The following is a 17,201-nucleotide window of genomic DNA, read 5'->3' as shown; positions in this document are numbered from 1 at the left end:
GTGAGGGATACCTGTATGTACAAAGATTTAATCTCCTCCAGAAGCTAGAAGAGAAGTACTTCCTAACTCATTGTATGATATCAGCATTACCCTACTACCGAAACTAGAGACATTTCTAAAAACAAAAACTACAGACCAAATGCCCTTGTGAACTTACATGCAAATACTTCAGTAAAATATCAGCAAATAGAATCCACAATGTATAAAAAAATCAGACACCAGGACCAAGGGGAAGCTATTTCAGGTATGCAAGATTGGTTTCATATAATTAAAAAAATAAAAAAAATCAACGTAACCATATCAATAAGGAAATTATAAAAATAATATGAGCCTATTGATTGTCGCAGAAAAAACATTTTACAAAACACCAGTTCATGATAAAAATTCCTTTCAGGTGAGGAGTAGAAGGGAATTACTTCAATTTGATAAAGAACATCTACAAAATAAATCCCTCATATTTAGTGATCAAAGGCTAACTGCTTTCACATTACCAGTACTGGAAGTTGTAGTCATCACAATAAATCAAGAAATAATAGACAAAGATTTAAAAGGAAAAAGGGGCTGCCTGTTTGCAGAAGACATGATTCTCCAGGTGAAAATCCCATCAAAAATCTATTTTAAAAAATCCACAAGTGAGTTCAGCTGGGTTGCAGGATAAAAGACAAGACACAAAAGAATTCAGGTTTCTACTTGAATCTGTGTCTCCTGAATTACAACTCTAACGGCCCAAATAAATGTCTGTTTGCTTAAAAAATTATTCAAAAGTAAATTCCATTTCTATATATTAGCAATAAACTTACAGAAACTGGAATTTAAAGGCAGTAGTAATTACAGTCACTCCCAAGTAAATGAAATACTTAGGTATACTTTTAACGAAACAAGTTTAGGGGCGCCTGGGTGGCTCAGTTGGTTAGGCGTCCGATTTCCGCTCAGGTAATGATCTCCCAGTTCCTGAGTTCGAGCCTGGATTCAGGCTCTGTGCTGACAGCTCAGAGCCTGGAGCCTGCTTTGGATTCTGTGTCCCCATCTCTCTCTGCCCCTCCCCCACTGACTGTCTCTGTCTCTCTCAAAAACAAATAAAACATTAAAAAGTTAAAAAAAAAAAAACAAGTTTAGGATCTGAATGCTGAAAATTACGAAATTCTGATGGAAGCAAAACAAACCTAAATATGCAATGAGTCATACTGTGTTTACGGATTAGAAGACTTCACATTGATCTACAGGGTTAGTGAAATTCTTATCTAATCTAAGCAAGATTTTTTGTAGACATAGACAAGTTTGTTATAACATTGATACACAAGAACATCAGCCCTACCATCCTGACAGAGTATAAAGTATAAAGTAAGAGGTATCATTCCATCAGAGAGTAAGGCTTAGGTACAGCTGTGTTGTATTAGTGGAGGGATTGGTGGAACAAATTACAGGATCGAGAAACAGATCAGACAAATATGCTCAACTGACTTTTGGCAAGGCCATAGTGAATGAAAGGTGGGACCCTTATGATGATGGAACTGCTCCGTATCTTTTGAGTGTGGTGGTGGACGCACAAACCTAATGTGTGGTAAAACTGCACGGAACTGCAAACACACACACTATCACAACACACACATGCACACACAAATGATTACAAGTAAAACTGGGGCATCAGAATGAGATTGGGGGGATGTATCAGTGTCACCATCCTCGTTGAGACTGTACTATAGGCTTACAAGATGTGACCATTGGGGGACACGAGATAAAGGGCAAACAGGCTCGCTCTAAATTATTTCTTATAAGTACCTGTGAGTCTACGATTATTTCAGTTAGAAAAATACTGGCAGGGGCACCTGCGTAGCTCAGTCATTAAGCATCTGACTTCGGCTCAGGTCATTATCTCACGATTTGTGAGTTCGAGTCCCACATCAGGAGTTGAGCCCCACTTCGGGGGAGCTCGAGCCCCGCCCTGGATGAGCTCAAGCCCTGCATTGGGTGACCTCCAGCCCCGCTTCAGGTAAAACATGAGCCCCACTTTGAGTGAGCCCCACTTCTCTCTCCCTCTCTCTCTCTTTCTCTCTCCCTCTAGTGGGATTCTCTGTCTCTCTCTCTGCCCCTCACTCACTTGTGCCCTCTCCCTCCCTCTCTCCCCCTCTCTCTCCCTCTCTCTCAAAAAAAAAAAAAAAATTAAAAAAAATATTGGCAGATGGAATTGGGCAATATATAAAAAGAATTAAAGTCATGACCAGGTGGGATTTGAAAGGTGGTTAAATATTTGAAAATCATGAATATCACCTAACAAATCAACAGACTAATACGAAAAAATCAAATGATCCAATCAATTGATGTATAAATAGCATCTGAATAAGTTTCAAATGCATTCATGATAAAAACTCTAAGAAAACTAAGAATGGGGATACCTGGTTGGCTCGGTCAGTTGAGCATCTGACTCTTGATTTTGACTCAGGTCATGATCTCATGGTTTGTGGGATCGAGCCCCACATCAGGCTCTGTGCTGACAGTGTGGAGCCTGCTTGGGGTTCTCTCTCTCTCTCCCTCTCTCTCTCTCTACCCCTCCCCCCACTCATGCTCGTGTACATGTGTTCTCTCTGAAAATAAATACATAAACATTAAAAAACACTAAGAATGTAGGGAAACTTTCCTAACTTGATAAAAAAAAAATCTACAAAATACCTACAGCTAATGTTATACTTAATGTACTTAATGTTAGACTTAATGGTAAAAGAATGAATATCTCTAAGATCACAGAAATGCAAGGATACTCACACTCACCATTCTTATTTAATGTATTCTGAAAATTCTACTCAACACGGTAAGACAAGAAAAGGAAATAAAAGACAGCGTTTGGAAAGGAAACAAGAAAACTGTCCTCATTTGCAGCTGACATGGTAGTTTATGTAGAAAAGACCAAAGAATCTATAAAAAAAAAAAAAAAAAAAAAAAACACCTCCTAAAACTACTGAGTTGAGCAAGGTCCAGGATACAAAACCAACACATAAAAATGAATTGTATTGCTGTATACTAGTAAGGGTATGTGAATGCTGAAATTAAAAGTATCAAATTATACTTACGTGAATGTTGAAATTAAAGGTATTAAATACTTAGGTGGAAATTGAAAAATATTTTAAATCTTGTATCCTAAAAACTACAAAACACTGATGCAAGCAATAAATGCTAAGTGAAATAAGTCAGTCAGAGAAAGACAAATACCATATTGTTTCACTGCTCTGCACAATTTAAGAAACAAAACAAATGGACAAATTAAAAAAGGGACAAACCAAAAGCAGACTCGTGACTTTAGAGAACAAACTGGTGGATGCCAGAGGGGAGGTGGATGGGGAATGGGTGAAACAGGTGATGGGAATTAAGAGTACTTTTATCTTGATGAGCACTGAGGAATGTACGGGATGGCCGAATCACTATATTGTACACCTGATACTAACATGACACTGTATGTTAACTATACTGGAATTAAAATTAAAAAGAAAGAAAAAAACAAACAAAAAAAAAAGGACAGAAAGAAATTTAAAAGACACTTAAATGAAGTGGCGTAGGCATACCTGTTCATGGACTAGAAGACTCAACATTTCTCCCCAGACTAATACACAGGTACAACTCAATTGCTATCATAATCCCAGGAAGATCTTTTGTGGATATGCACAAGACTATTCTAAAATCTGTATCGACAAGCAAAGGAACCGGTATACAGCTAAAAAAATTTTTTTAAAGAAGAATAAAGCGAGAAGAATCAGTACACTATCTTAGGACATATTATATAGTTATAGTAATCAAGGGTATGTTGTTTTGTCAGAGGAACAGGCACATAATCAATGGAAGGTAACAGAGAACCACGTATGGCCGAATAAGTTTTGACAAATTTTGACAAATTGCCAAGGCAGTTCCATGGAGGAAGGATAGTACTTTTAATAAATCGTTACTGCAAAAATTGAATATCCACAGTAAAAAAGGAAACCATCTCAAACTAAACTTCAAAACTTAGACAAAAATGAATACAGAATGGATGTGGCAATCATTCAGATGGAGAGGAGGATACTCTAGTGGAAGTCATAAGCTATTGGTCTGAAATAAGTGGAATCTTCATGTAGCATTCTGCTACCTTTGGTGTATATGTATGATGCTGCATATAGACAGAGGAGAAGTAATTGGCCTCATCTAGGGTTAAAGAGAACAACTTCCTTTGGGAGTTGTTTCTTTCCATCAGACTCTATACTTCCTCAGGATTATAACTCATTTCACAAGGCCTCAGTTTCCTTTAAAAGTTTCTGGAACAGAGCATGATTTTGTCATGCACACTCAGTGGTGCAAGTTAATGGTTTGGTGTTCTGGATGGTGTCCCCATTTCTGGTTCATCACCCACGATAGGCAAGTAAATGTGACTATTTAGAGTCCTAGCTGGGCAAAGTGCTCTGGATTCCTCAGGACAAAGAGCTTCCTCTCTGCCAGAAGCCATGAACCTCCTGATGCTGGCCTTCATTATATGTGGGTTTCTAAATCTGGTGACCAAAGGTAATGGAACCCTACAACATAGGCACAATGGAACTAGGATGTTGTTGACCTTGGGCTTTCAGGTGTCTTGAGGGGAAAAGAGGGTCTGCAGGAAAAGCCTTGGGCCAATAAAGAACCACAAAAATGGTCTCATTATGGCAGCTCAATGTCCCTACTCTCTAAGACTCTGTTGGAGGCACCTATCATGTTAGGGTATCTTCTTCTTCTTTTTTTTTAATCTTCTTGGCCATGATGTATTTTTTTCTATTGTTTTTTTTAACGTTCACTCATTTTTGAGAGAGCACAAGCAGGGGTGAGGCAAAGAGAGAGAGAGAGAGAGGAAGACACAGAATCTAAAGCAGGCTCCAGGCTCTGAGCTGTCAGCACAGAGCCCAACGTGGGGCTCAAACTCACGAACAGTGAGATCATAACCTGAGCCGAAGTTGGACGCTTAACCTACTGAGCCACCTAGGCGCCTCATGTTGGGGTATCTTCTGAGACATTTCTCTAAAGGCATGAATTTCCTCAATCTTCTGAGCAGCTCTTGCTAGCTCTCTCTATAACTAACCAGTGTTAACCAGTGAAATAGTAGGCTTCTCATATTAGATCAATATGAACGGGCTTATTCCTGCTTTTTAGTAATGCTACTTTTGAGAATTATCCACTTTTATTGAAAAGCAATACTTGCAATTGATGGAAAGTATCAGGCACTTGATAGGTTTATATGAGTTTAAGTACTCTCTTATGCTAGAGTAATATTTCTGCAATCTTTCTTTCAGAATCCCTCAATCTTACCAATTTCTTGTATATCCTAGCAGATATAGATAGATAGATAGATAGATAGATAGATAGATAGACCGATCTTAGATTTTTTTTTTCTTTTTTAGATCTTAGATTTTTAAAAACCCAGTGTAAATGAACCATGTGGATTCTTCTGCAAGGTACAACTACTATGTCTTAAAAATTTCTTATCAATATAGAAACTTACTTTATTGTTATTAATGGATGCACAAGACTTAAAGAAGGTGGGTGAATTTCTGATTATGAACTATTTGCTGACATTTTGAAAAGTTTTGAAATAGTAAAGAACTAAAAATAAAGTTTTGTTTTGTTGCTCTCCCTCAGATTTCTTGGATACTGTGTGAATAAAAATGTGTAGCCTACTTTTAAATTTTCTATTATAATGTCAGTATTTTCCCATGTATCAAATATTTTCCAACAACTGAATTTTCAATAATTGCACAAAATTTCATTGAATGGATGCTCTGCAAATCATTTATCCAATCTGATAATTGGACATTTACGTCCTTATTTTTGCTAATAAGCATATTTACGTTATATTTACAAATCAGTTCTGTATAACCATTCTCAGCCATAAATCAAAAATTTTAAATGAAGGATAATAAAGATGTAATTGTTTCTACTTCATTCAGTATGGAGAAGTCAAACTTCATATATATTTATTGTGTATTTTAATTTGTCTACAAATTGTGTGGTTCTGCCTGTTTTTCCTTTTTATTTGGGGGGGGGGTAGCTTTTATTCCGGTTGATTTATAGATCTTCCCGTATAGGTTCCGTTTTGAAATTTAACTACTTAATGTAGTTGAGTTTATTTTTGTATTTTCAAGTAAGAGAGGCATCTGATGGTTTTGTGAAGTAACTTTTTACTAAGCCAAGTTGTCCATCAATGTCAATGGCTATATTTAACTTGGTGCCATCTGATTCTGCATCTCGTTATGTTTTAGGCAGAATTCACACACGGGAAAATGTTTTGGCGAATGGCTTATGTGCCCAAAATGATACCATTGTTATTCATATTCTTTAGTTTTATGATTTTGAGATATTGGTGGTGGAGGTCACAAGTTTTAACAACATAATTCCGGACTGAGGACCTTTGGGGAAAAAAAACAAAACTGCTGTCATTCTAAACAAAAATACATTCAATGAGAGATTATTCCCAATTGCCATCATTGCGTTGCTTAAGCCACATTCTTGGAGTTGTCTTTGGTATTTTTATCTGTGACATCTGTATCTATCAGGGAGTCCACTGGCAAATTGTGTCCAGAGCCAACCAATCTCACCACCTCCACTGCTACCACTCTGGGTCAAGTCACTACCATCTCTCACCTCCTATTGCCGTAGCTTCCTCACAGGTATCTGTCCTTCTACACCTGCCTCCTGCAGTCATCTCACAAGATAGCAGATGGCATAATCTACTCCCAAGAAAAGTCAGATTATGTACCTCTTCTGCTCAAAACTCTGCAATGGCCCCCTCTTTACTCAGAATAACCAAGGTCCCAACAACGGCTCACCTGCTGTCTGTGATCTGTCCCTTATGAACTCTCTCACCTCATCTTCTACTCTTCTAGTCTTTGCTCCCTTCACTAGAGCCCCACTGGCTTCATTGCTCTTCCTCAGACATGCCTGGCTTGCTCAACCCACAGAGTTCTGTCTGTTTCCTCTGCTTAGATGTACTTGACCCAGACTCTGGTGTGGCTAATTCCTTTACCTCCTCCAAGTCATTATTTAATTGTCACCTTCTTTCAAACCCTATGCTAACTTCTGTTTAAACAACTGTCAGGGGGTGTCTGGATGGCTCCGTTGGTTAAGCGTCCGACTTTGGCTCAGGTCATGATCTCACGGTTCGTGGGTTCAAGCCGTGCCTCGGGCTCCGTGCTGACAGCTCAGAGCCTGGAGCCTGCTTCTGGCCTCCCCTGCTCACGCTCTGTCTCTGTCTCTCTCTCTCTCTCTCAAAAATAAATAAAACATAAAAAAAAGAAACTGCTAGTCTGCCCCCATGACACCCCAAATAGATTCTGCTGAAATCTATTCTCTCTTACTTCTGCAAACCACTATCACCTTCTCACATATAAGGTAATGTATTTGTTTTTCATCGTCTGTCTTCCCCTGCCAGAAAGTAAGCTCTATGTGATTTTTTGTCTGCTTAGTTCACAAATGTACTATACGGACCTAGAATAAAATCTGTATCATAGTTAGGGGCTCACACTTTCTTGAATGAGGGGCATTCAAGAATGGATAGCCTAGAGGAAAAGAAAACTTGAGAAACAATCTTTGTAGAAACAAGGAATGAAGAAGTGATGTCAAAGTTTGTCTCGGAAGAAAAAAGTGGAATGTCTACACTTAAAACTTACAGAAAATTCTAACATGAGCAAAGCAAATCGGAGCCAGTAAAAAAAATAAGAGAATGAATCATCGGAGAAGAGGAATAAACTTCTTGGCCCAGGGGAGGCAACAGGAGACAAATTACTGTTATCTCTATATATGTAAACCCATGAAAGGTGCTTTTCATACATAATCAAATTAAATCCAGAAAAGGTTGTTTTGAGAACGGCTTCCCTTTTTTAATACATACCGGGCTTTCTCCAACATAGAATCTTTGCTCTAGCTGCTTCCTCTGCCTAGGATACACTAACCTTTATACATTGCAGGCAATTTGCTGAGAAATACGGTCATATTTACTTGCCTGAAAAATGATCGTAAAATGGAGCAGGCTAGCTTCACTTTATATTCAGATCCTCATCCCTCAAATTATCACATTGCTTAGAAATCCTACCATATTTCTTTTGTGAGCTCATCCTTCCTCTTTCCCAGACAGCTCTTTTGTACTGACCTTTCTTTCTCTTTAATTCTCCTGCTCTATTTCTCTACATGACTCTCCCTCCCAGCTTATGACTTTATCCCACACTTCAAGATTTAAAAAATTCAAATAGTCACATGAAAAGATGCTCAACATCACCAGTCATCAGGAAAATGCAAATCAAAACCACAATGAGGTATCACCTTACACCTGTCGGAATGGCTAAAATAAAAAGACAAGAAGTAAGAATGTTGGTGAGGATGTGAGAAAAAGAACCCTCGTGCACGCCTGGTGGGGAATGCAAATTGGCACAGACACTGTGGAAAACAATATGGATTTCCTCAAAAAAATTAAAAATTAAAACTAGACTGCCATGGGGTGCCTGGGTGGCTCACTTGGTTGGGCGTCCCACTCTTGATTTCAGCTCAGATCATGATCCCAGGGTAATAGGGTCAAGTCCTGTGTTGGGCTCCACGTTGAGTGTGCAGTCTGCTTAAGATTCTCTCTCCCTCTGCCCCACTCTTTGCGCTCTCTCTCTCTCTCTCTCTCTAAAATAAAATTAAAAAAAATAGAAACACCATATGATCTAATAATTCTACTATTGGACATTTACCCAAAGAAAATGAAAACACTAATTTGAAATATATGTGCATTCCTATGTTTATTGCAACATTATTTCCAATAGTCAAGATAGGGAAGCAACCCAAGTATCCATCAATAGACAAATGGATAAGGATAAGACAAAATATTATGCAGCCCTAAAAAAGTATAAGATTGTGCCATTTACAGCCAATATAGGTGGACTGAGAGGGTATTTTGCTAAGTGAAGTAAGTCACACTGAGAAAGACAAGTACTATATTACTCCACTCATATGTGAAATCTAAAAAACCGATTAAACAAATAAAACAAAAAAATAAAAAAATTAAACATTCAAATAGAACTTTTTCTTTTTACCACGGTCAACATTCCTACCAGTATGTCTTTGCACCCATCTTCTCTTTCCCTCTTGACATAGCTGAGGACGTGTGCCTTCTCTGCCTCAATCTGTCGAATGTGATTTTGATCCTTGCCAACCATGAAGAACTATGCCTTTCTTTTGTCTCATTTCCCTATTCTGCATTAATCTCTCCCTTTCTACTGGTTTCTTCTTAAGCGTCTTCAAACATGCTCTGTCATTTCCCTGAAAAATGCTCCCTTGGTTCCGTATTGTCCTCCAAGAACCTCTCCATTTCTCCGCTCTTCCTCACGTGGAACTTAAGAGTTTTGTCTCCAGGTTCTACTTCAACTTCTCTCATTCACCTTTCACCAACTTCACTTTTCTTTCTTTTTTTTTTTCCTTCTCACTCTGAAACCACTCCTCTCATGGGTATCAGTGACAATCATGTTAAACACAATGGACACTTCTGCCCATATCTTACTCAACTTCTCAATATTAGCCTACAAATGTCCACTCACTGTTTTAAGAAACACTTTCCTCTCTTGCATAACCTAGTTACACTGATACAACTTTATTTGTATCCTTTTGGCATTTACCATTTTTCATGCATACTAGCCTGATCTGTACCTTGCCATTCTCCCCAAAGCATGGTTGATTGTGTACAAAATGCCCCTGTACAGAGCAATCCAGAAAGGACAGAAAATTATGAGCTCACTCTGGGATCATCTATCAAATATTGGCTGGCCAGGTGGCAGATAAATACTCCAGCTCCTCTCATTCTCAAGGAGAATTCTGAGGCACTGGCTGCCACAGTTTCCCACAGGATTATGCTCTAGTCAACCACACTGGTAACTAACTCTATAACTCACCTCTTCTTGGCTTTCTTACTTTCCTAACTGCCGTATTTCCAAACTGATTCCAGATGGAGGAGAATGCCTCTCGGTTCACTTGTTAGACTCAAATTTCCCCCCAAGGTCTGCTTTTGGAGAAACGAATCTAATTCTCTAGTGTCTCATTCTCTTGTTTTGTTCCAACTTACCTGGTTGTTCCTTCTGGGTCTTTTTCTCCTATTTGAGCTCTTAATATTGACACTCACCAGAATTTAATCTTGGTCCCCTTTTTATCTCACGTTATTCCAGCTCACTATACTTTATCCATTACTGTAGTCTGAAATATCCATAAGCAACGATTCCAAAATTTACACCTAGAGTCAGAACTTGCCTACTGAGATCCTACAGTGTTTCCACCGCCTTTTTTGACATTCTAGGTGTATGTTACATGCCCTGAAGTGAATACTTGAGCCTGCCTTTTCTCTTCCTTCCAAAGCTTGTTGTTCCCTCAGTTTACCATTCTGCGAATGGCAAGTACCACTAACCTCCCCTATCTCAACAGAAATGCAGGAATGCACTTTGATTTCTCCATCTTCCTCTGATCTCATATCCAAACAACCCATGTCTTAAATCGACCCTCTTTTTCCCACAGTTCTTGAAGCCCCAATTCCAGTCACCATTATATCATACCTAGCCAAAGCTTCTAACACACCTTCCTGATTCTGTTCTTTCTTTTCCCTAATCTAATTTCCACATAAAATCCAAACTAATCATCTAAAGCATAAAATAAATTAGTTCACACTGTGTCTTGGAACCAAAATGCTTAGCAATGGTGTAACATGACTGGGTGATGGCATTGGCCACTTGAAGTTCACTTCATCTTAAGCTCCTTGTCACGTTACACTTCAGACTCATCAGCCTCCTCCAAACACATGATGCAGTTTCTCAGCAGTGGAACTGAGCATTTGCTGATCCTTTCTCTGCTTTCTGTGTACTTGGCTGGCTCCTTCCATCCTTCTTGCCTTGGCTTAAATATTAGCTGTACATAGGTCTCCCTCTCTACCTCTCTTTCTTCCTCCTCCTCCTCCTCCTCTTCCCTTCTTCTGCTTTCCTTCTTTCTCTCTCTCCCCACCCAGCCCCCGTTTCCTTGATGGCATATGACACAATATTTAACATACAGTTTCATTTTTTGGTCTCCCAATGGCTTGTAGCATTTATCATATTGCTCTAGATGGGTAATGGTTGTCAAGTTTTTCAATTAATGCTTATCATATTGGTGCTAGAGTTAAAAACTTATCCTACTCATTTATTCCCTGCAGCTGGCTGGGAAGTCAAAAGATGTTGGAAGGATAACATCGGGCACTGCAGAAAACGATGTTTTCATGTTGAAAGGTACAAGCTGCTTTGTATGAACAAGCTAACGTGCTGCATTCCCATAAAAGAAGACGACGGATACACTAAAACGCCACCACGTCCTGTACCCTTTGAAGAACGGATAACTGTTAATACGAATGACTGGGATTTATTTTCTAATTCCCCCATATCTTGGTTTGATGATGAGGTAACAGTTAACCCAACTATACCTGGAAACCTAAGAGAAAATTCTTCCACAGCTCCGGCACATTCTCTTGAGACCACTGAAGGTACAACTAATTAACATTTCTTCTGGGTATGGGACACTAGAGATATGCACTGGGAATAATATGCAGGGACCCAATCTTGCTGATGTTATTTCACCAGGGACAATTCTATTGGGGACTGGATGGCATGCAGATGGACAGAATGCTACTGCCAAGACAAGTACCAAGAGTTACCCTACAGTTGGAAATGTGTAAAGGGAAGTGCATAGAAGACACAGGGGTTCTCTTTATTGGGCTGAAATTCCTTATCTGTCTTCCTCTGATGTATTAAAATATATTGGTCTCAGTGAACATTTTGTGTGTCTGTGTATTTTTCCATACCAAAAAAAAAAAAAAAAAAGACCACAGTTTGGAGCTGCCTTTATGGTTGAGACAAGGATTTTGATTTTAGTAATCCCTGAACCACTCCTATCATATACGGAGGAACCTGTGAAGGCACATAAAAAGTTCCAGACAAGTCCTCCCTTTCCCATATTCCCCCCATCCCCACTTTATTGCAAGTTATGAATTTAAGTCCTTATCTGTATCATAAGGTCAAACTTTGTTTAAGGCTTCAACCAGAAACTAACCCAGTTATAGTCAGAAACCACCTCATTCTGCACAAATACTGTGTTAACTAGACAGCGATGAAACTGTGACTTGCCTTGAGAGCAGCATATGAAATTAAAAGCTGCATCACAAATTCGACTCACCTTTCCGATGTTCTTTCCAGTCAAAAGTCCAACTTCCCACAATGGTGACCTCACAGCATGCCTCTCCAGATCTTTATCTTGTCCGTGAATGCCTGTTGTGTGTAGGGTTTCTATGCTTTGTGTGCCTGTATGCATGTTGAGTGATGGTTTGTATGGTGACTGATGAGTCAGCAAGTTTACTCTTTGATATCACAAAGAAGCAATTATTAACTCTAAACTTGATTGATTATTAATGTGTTGGGCTAAGTCTGGGATGCTACTGGGGCGCCTGGGTGGCTCAGTTGGTTGAGCAGCCGACTTCGGCTCAGGTCACGATCTCGCAGTCCATGAGTTCGAGCCCCGCATCGGGCTCTGTGCTGGCAGCTCGGAGCCTGGAGCCTGTTTCGGATTCTGTGTCTCCCTCTCTCTGACCCTCGCCAGTTCATGCTCTGTCTCTCTCTGTCTCAAAAATAAATAAACGTTAAAAAAAAAAAATTTAAATCTGGGATGCTACTGAAAGCCAGTCTCGGGTGCCTAAATGTCTCAGAATCAAGAAGGTTTTTTCCTCTAATTCTTTTGTCTAAGTCAAGTTTTGTCTAAGTCAAGTTGCCAGTGACTGTGACTGCAGTTTGGATATTGGCCATCAGATCACTGACCTTTCAACAGACCTCTATTCCAGTAGATCTTAGACACCCTGTTAGGCTGACAAGCCATCCTAGCTTGTCTAGGACTGAGGGTTGTCCCAGAACTTGAGAGTTAGAGTGCTAACATCAAGAAAGTCTTTAGCCAACTAGAACAAATTGATCACCTTCTCTCTAAATTGCTCTTCTCTATTTCTTTGCATAGTGGACGCTTCATCACACGGGTCCTGTGTGGACTCTTCCCAGAGGCATCTTTTCACTATGAAGGCCTCCCTAAACCACCAGTCTGCCTCAGCCTAGACTACTTTTTTTTTTTTTCCATATCTTTGCTTCAAATGTCAACTCCTTAGAAACAATCCTTGGCCATGAGACACTCCTCACTACTCTATATTATTTTCTTCTTCTTATGCTCTTTGAAATTATTTTGTATGTTTAAACAAATTGTTTTTATTTTTCTATTTTATTTATTTATTTGAGAGAGAGAGAGAGAGCGAGAGAGAGAGAGCAGGGGAGGGGCATAGAGAGAATCTGAATTCAGAATCTGAAGCAGGCTCCAGGCTCCAAGCTGTCAGCATGGAGCCCGATGCAGGACTCGAACCCACGGACCGTGAGATCATGACCTGAACTGAAGTCAGATGCTTAACTGACCGAGCCACCCAGGCACCCCTATTTTGTATATTTCTTCAGTCTCCTACTGAATTATTGAGTTATTTACTAATTTATGGCCCGTCATCAACACCATAGTGTCCATATAGTCCTAACACCTTGATCTTGTTCATGGCCATGTCCTGACCTACTAGACCAGTGCCTTGCACATGGTGGATGCTCAATAAAACCTTGAGAACACGTGGTTCATGCAGCCATGTCAATAAATATGAGAAGGTCACACAATATAAATCAGTAGTCTTCAAAGTGGGACACCAGCTACAAAAAGGATTTCCAAGGTGTGCACACTGAGAATTTAAGGAAATAGATTTTTAGACCCTTGATTTCTGAATGTCTTAGCATGATCAGAGAATTCTTAACAGACTTTTCTTTTCTACCTCCACTTTCTCAGTTTCTCTTCTCCCACTCTGAAAAGAAAACTTAACCTCTCACCCATCCTTTATCTGACAATCATGGATTGCCCAGAGTGGACAAATCTCCAAGTGTCAAACCAGTGGATAATTGAAATGTTTGTGCTAGTGTTCACAAGATGAGTAATCATAGACTTTGGGTAACAGATCTTTTGGAAATCCAAGTGACTCAAATTTTGTTTATCAAAGCAATGATAGCAGGAAGAATCAAGCTAATGGTGGATAGAGCTTTGAAATTAAGCTTTTTTGAAGCTTAATAATAGCTTACTAAAGAATTTTTGGCATATAACTTGTAAGGAGTTAAAAAAAGCTGTGTGATCTACTATCTGTGTATTATCTATCTATCTATCTATCTATCTATCTATCTATCATGTCTATCATCTACCTGATGCCTAATCTTCCAACTTTTACATCTACCTATTGATACAAATAAGGTCTTTCAGTGTTTACATTTTTCAAAATAAAAACTGGGGAAAAAAGTTGATGCTGACTTTCACCTTGTTCCAGTAAAAAGTAGTATTTATCTAAACTAGTAGAAAGAGGGGATGGGATTCCTGGGTGGCTCAGTCGGTTAAGCAGCGACTTCGGCTCAGGTCATGATCTCATAGTCCATGAGTTTGAGCCCCACATTGGGCTCTGTGCTGACAGCTCAGAGCCTGGAGCCTGCTTCGGATTCTGTGTCTCCCTCTCTCTCTGCCTTTCCCCTGCTAATACTCTGTCTCTCTCTGTCTCAAAAATAAGTAAAAACAAAACAAAACAAAAACAAAAACATTAAAAAAAAAATTTTTTTTAAAGAAAGAGGGGTGCCTGGGTGGCTCAGTTGGTTGGGCGGCCGACTTGGGCTCAAGTCATGATCTCGCAGTTTGTGAGTTCGAGCCCCATGTCAGCTCTGTGCTGACAGCTCAGAGCCTGGAGCCTACTTCAGATTCTGTGTCTCCCTCTCTCTCTACTCCCCTGCTCATGCTCTGTGTCTCTCTGTCTCTCAATAATAAATAAACGTTAAAAAAATTAAAAAATAAAATTAGTAGAAAGAAAGCACAATCTATTTACTAACAAGATGCATTTACAGTAAAACAAAAAAGTTATTTTTGGTTGATAATTATTTGTCATGTTTGACAATACATTTATGCATCTTTAATCAATTTTGTTCCAAATATTGCAATGATGGCTCCATCTTGAATATGTTGTTAAACATTTAGAGCTTTATGTTCATGGAGATTTTACAATAAATCACAATATATATCCATCTTTTGTTACAGGCAAATATGATAGAACGATCAATAATAGACTTTTAAACATAAAAATATATTACATTAAGATTTAATTTTGTGGGGAGGGTGGAATAAAAACTTAAACTGGTGGAATAAAAATTTAAAGAGAAAAAAACGATGTAATGTTTCTAATTGCTTTTCTAAAAAGCTTTTCATATTTATTAAATGAATAATTGCCATTATTATCTATTCAGATTGAATTGAAAAACTAAATTGTAATTTTTACATGTCAATTTTTATAATACACCAGTAATCATATCTTTTTATTATATACATTTATGATGAAATACTTTATTTTTCCATTTTAAATAGTGTTAGGAAAACCACACCCTCAAAATTCAAAAAAGTTTGAAGATCACTCCTAAAACGTGATATAAGGCTTCAAATGTTACCTGACACAGACCACACCAATCATTCCGTTTTTCCACAATTCCTAGATATTACATTTTCATGAATATATGCTTTCTCCATCATTCAGCATGATAATCTTCATATTCTTTTTATCTTTGTCCTTAAGGATCCCCCGTAGCTCAATAACCCATCACTTCACTACATGGGAACTGACCACCAAATTGCTGCTACCTTCATATATAAACATAGTATTTGCATTTGGTTTCTTTTTGTAGTTCCTAGCTCCAGTCTGAAATTCCCCATCTCTTGGAGCGCCTGGGTGGCTCAGTCGGTTAAGTGCCCAACTTGGGCTCAGGTCATGATCTTACCATTCATGGGTTCGAGCCCTGCATCAGGCTCTGTGCTGACAGCTCAGAGCCTGGTGCCTGCTTTGGATTCTGTGTCTCCCTCTCTCTCTGCCCCACCCCTGCTCACACTCCATCTCTCTCTCTCTGTGTCAAAAATAAATAAACATTAAAAAAAATTTTTTTAATGAAATTCCCCATCTCTTGAGCTATACTGCCCATGTTACATATATGATTTGATATGTTAGACATATATTTCCTCCATTCTCTGGGTTTCTTTTTCATTTTATTGATCGTGTCTTTTACAATATAACAGTTTTTAATTTTGATGAAGTTCCATTTATCTTTTTTGCTTTTGGTGTCATGTCTAAGAAATTATTGCCTAACTTAAGGTCATGAGGATTTACACCTGTGTTTTCTTCTAAAGGTTTTATGGTTTTAGCTCCTACATTTACCTAATTGATCCATTTTAATTTACTTTTTTGTAGGATGTCTATTAGGTCCATTCAGTCTAAAGCATGGTTCAATTCCAAATTTTTTAAACTGATTTTCTCTCTCAATGACCTATCCATTGCTGAAAATGGGGTACTGAAGTGCCCTGTTGTGATAATCTTGTCTATTTCTCCCTTCTGACATGTTAATATTTGCTTAATACATTTAGGTCCTCCAACGTTGGTTGTATATATATTTATAATTATTATATCTTCTTGATGTACTGACACCTTTACCATTATATAATGACCTTCTATGTCTCTTACTACCAGTTTTGGCCAACAGCCTATGCCCCCATTTTCTTTTGGTTTCCGCTTGCATGAAATGTCTTCCATCCCCTCACTTTGAGCATACATGTGTTCTTAAAGCTGAAGTGGGTCTCTGGGAGGCAGCATACAGTTGGGTCTGGTTTTTTATAAACCTCTAGCTATTTTGTGCCTTTTGATTGGGTAATTAAAACCATTTATCTTTAGAGTGATCATTGATATGCAAGAACTTACTACTGCCATCTTATTGATTGCTTTCTGGTTGTCTTGTATTTCCACTGCTCCTTTTTTCCCCTCTGTTTCTAACTACTTTTGTAAGTTGCTGATTTGCCCTGGTGGTGTGGTCTGTTCTCCCCCTTCTCCCTCCTTTTTTTTATCCTTTATGAACCTACTTTAGATGTTTGCTTGGTGGTTTTCTTGAGGCTTCCATAAAACCTCTCATAGATAAAACAGTCCATTTTATGATGGTAGGAACTTAATCTGCATTCACCTATAAAGTCTCCTCCCTTTTTCTCCTCCCCTTTTATATTTTTGATGTCACAATGTACCTTTCATGCTGTGAATTCATTAGCAAATTACAGTA

The 17,201-nt window shown here is 38.6% G+C and overlaps 1 protein-coding gene and 1 long non-coding RNA gene across 2 annotated transcripts in view; one reads left to right on the top strand and one right to left on the bottom strand.

Annotated features, from left to right (window-relative positions):
* LOC144615803 (uncharacterized) overlaps nucleotides 1-17,201 on the bottom strand; it is a 168,610-nt gene that overhangs the window by 55,544 nt on the left and 95,865 nt on the right. The window lies entirely within an intron of this gene.
* Nucleotides 4,464-11,523, top strand: DEFB125 (defensin beta 125). Its single transcript, XM_060624092.3, has 2 exons — nucleotides 4,464-4,521; nucleotides 11,186-11,523. Exons 1-2 carry the CDS (start codon nucleotides 4,464-4,466, stop codon nucleotides 11,521-11,523), a joined length of 396 nt encoding a protein of 131 aa, XP_060480075.3.

This window comes from Panthera onca, chromosome A3 (genome assembly GCF_046562875.1).
Source record: "Panthera onca isolate mPanOnc1 chromosome A3, mPanOnc1 haplotype 2, whole genome shotgun sequence".
NCBI classification, from domain to species: Eukaryota; Metazoa; Chordata; class Mammalia; order Carnivora; family Felidae; genus Panthera; species Panthera onca.
The sequence above is the reverse complement of the archived record's forward strand: the minus strand, read 5'-3'. Positions and strand labels throughout refer to the sequence as shown.

Bases quoted from the DNA above. Each gene is read 5' to 3' on its own strand.
- DEFB125 (XM_060624092.3), top strand. From the start codon at position 4,464: ATGAACCTCCTGATGCTGGCCTTCATTATATGTGGGTTTCTAAATCTG. The intron at 4,522-11,185 runs GTAATGGAACCC...TATTCCCTGCAG, and splicing joins TCTAAATCTGGTGACCAAAG to CTGGCTGGGAAGTCAAAAGA.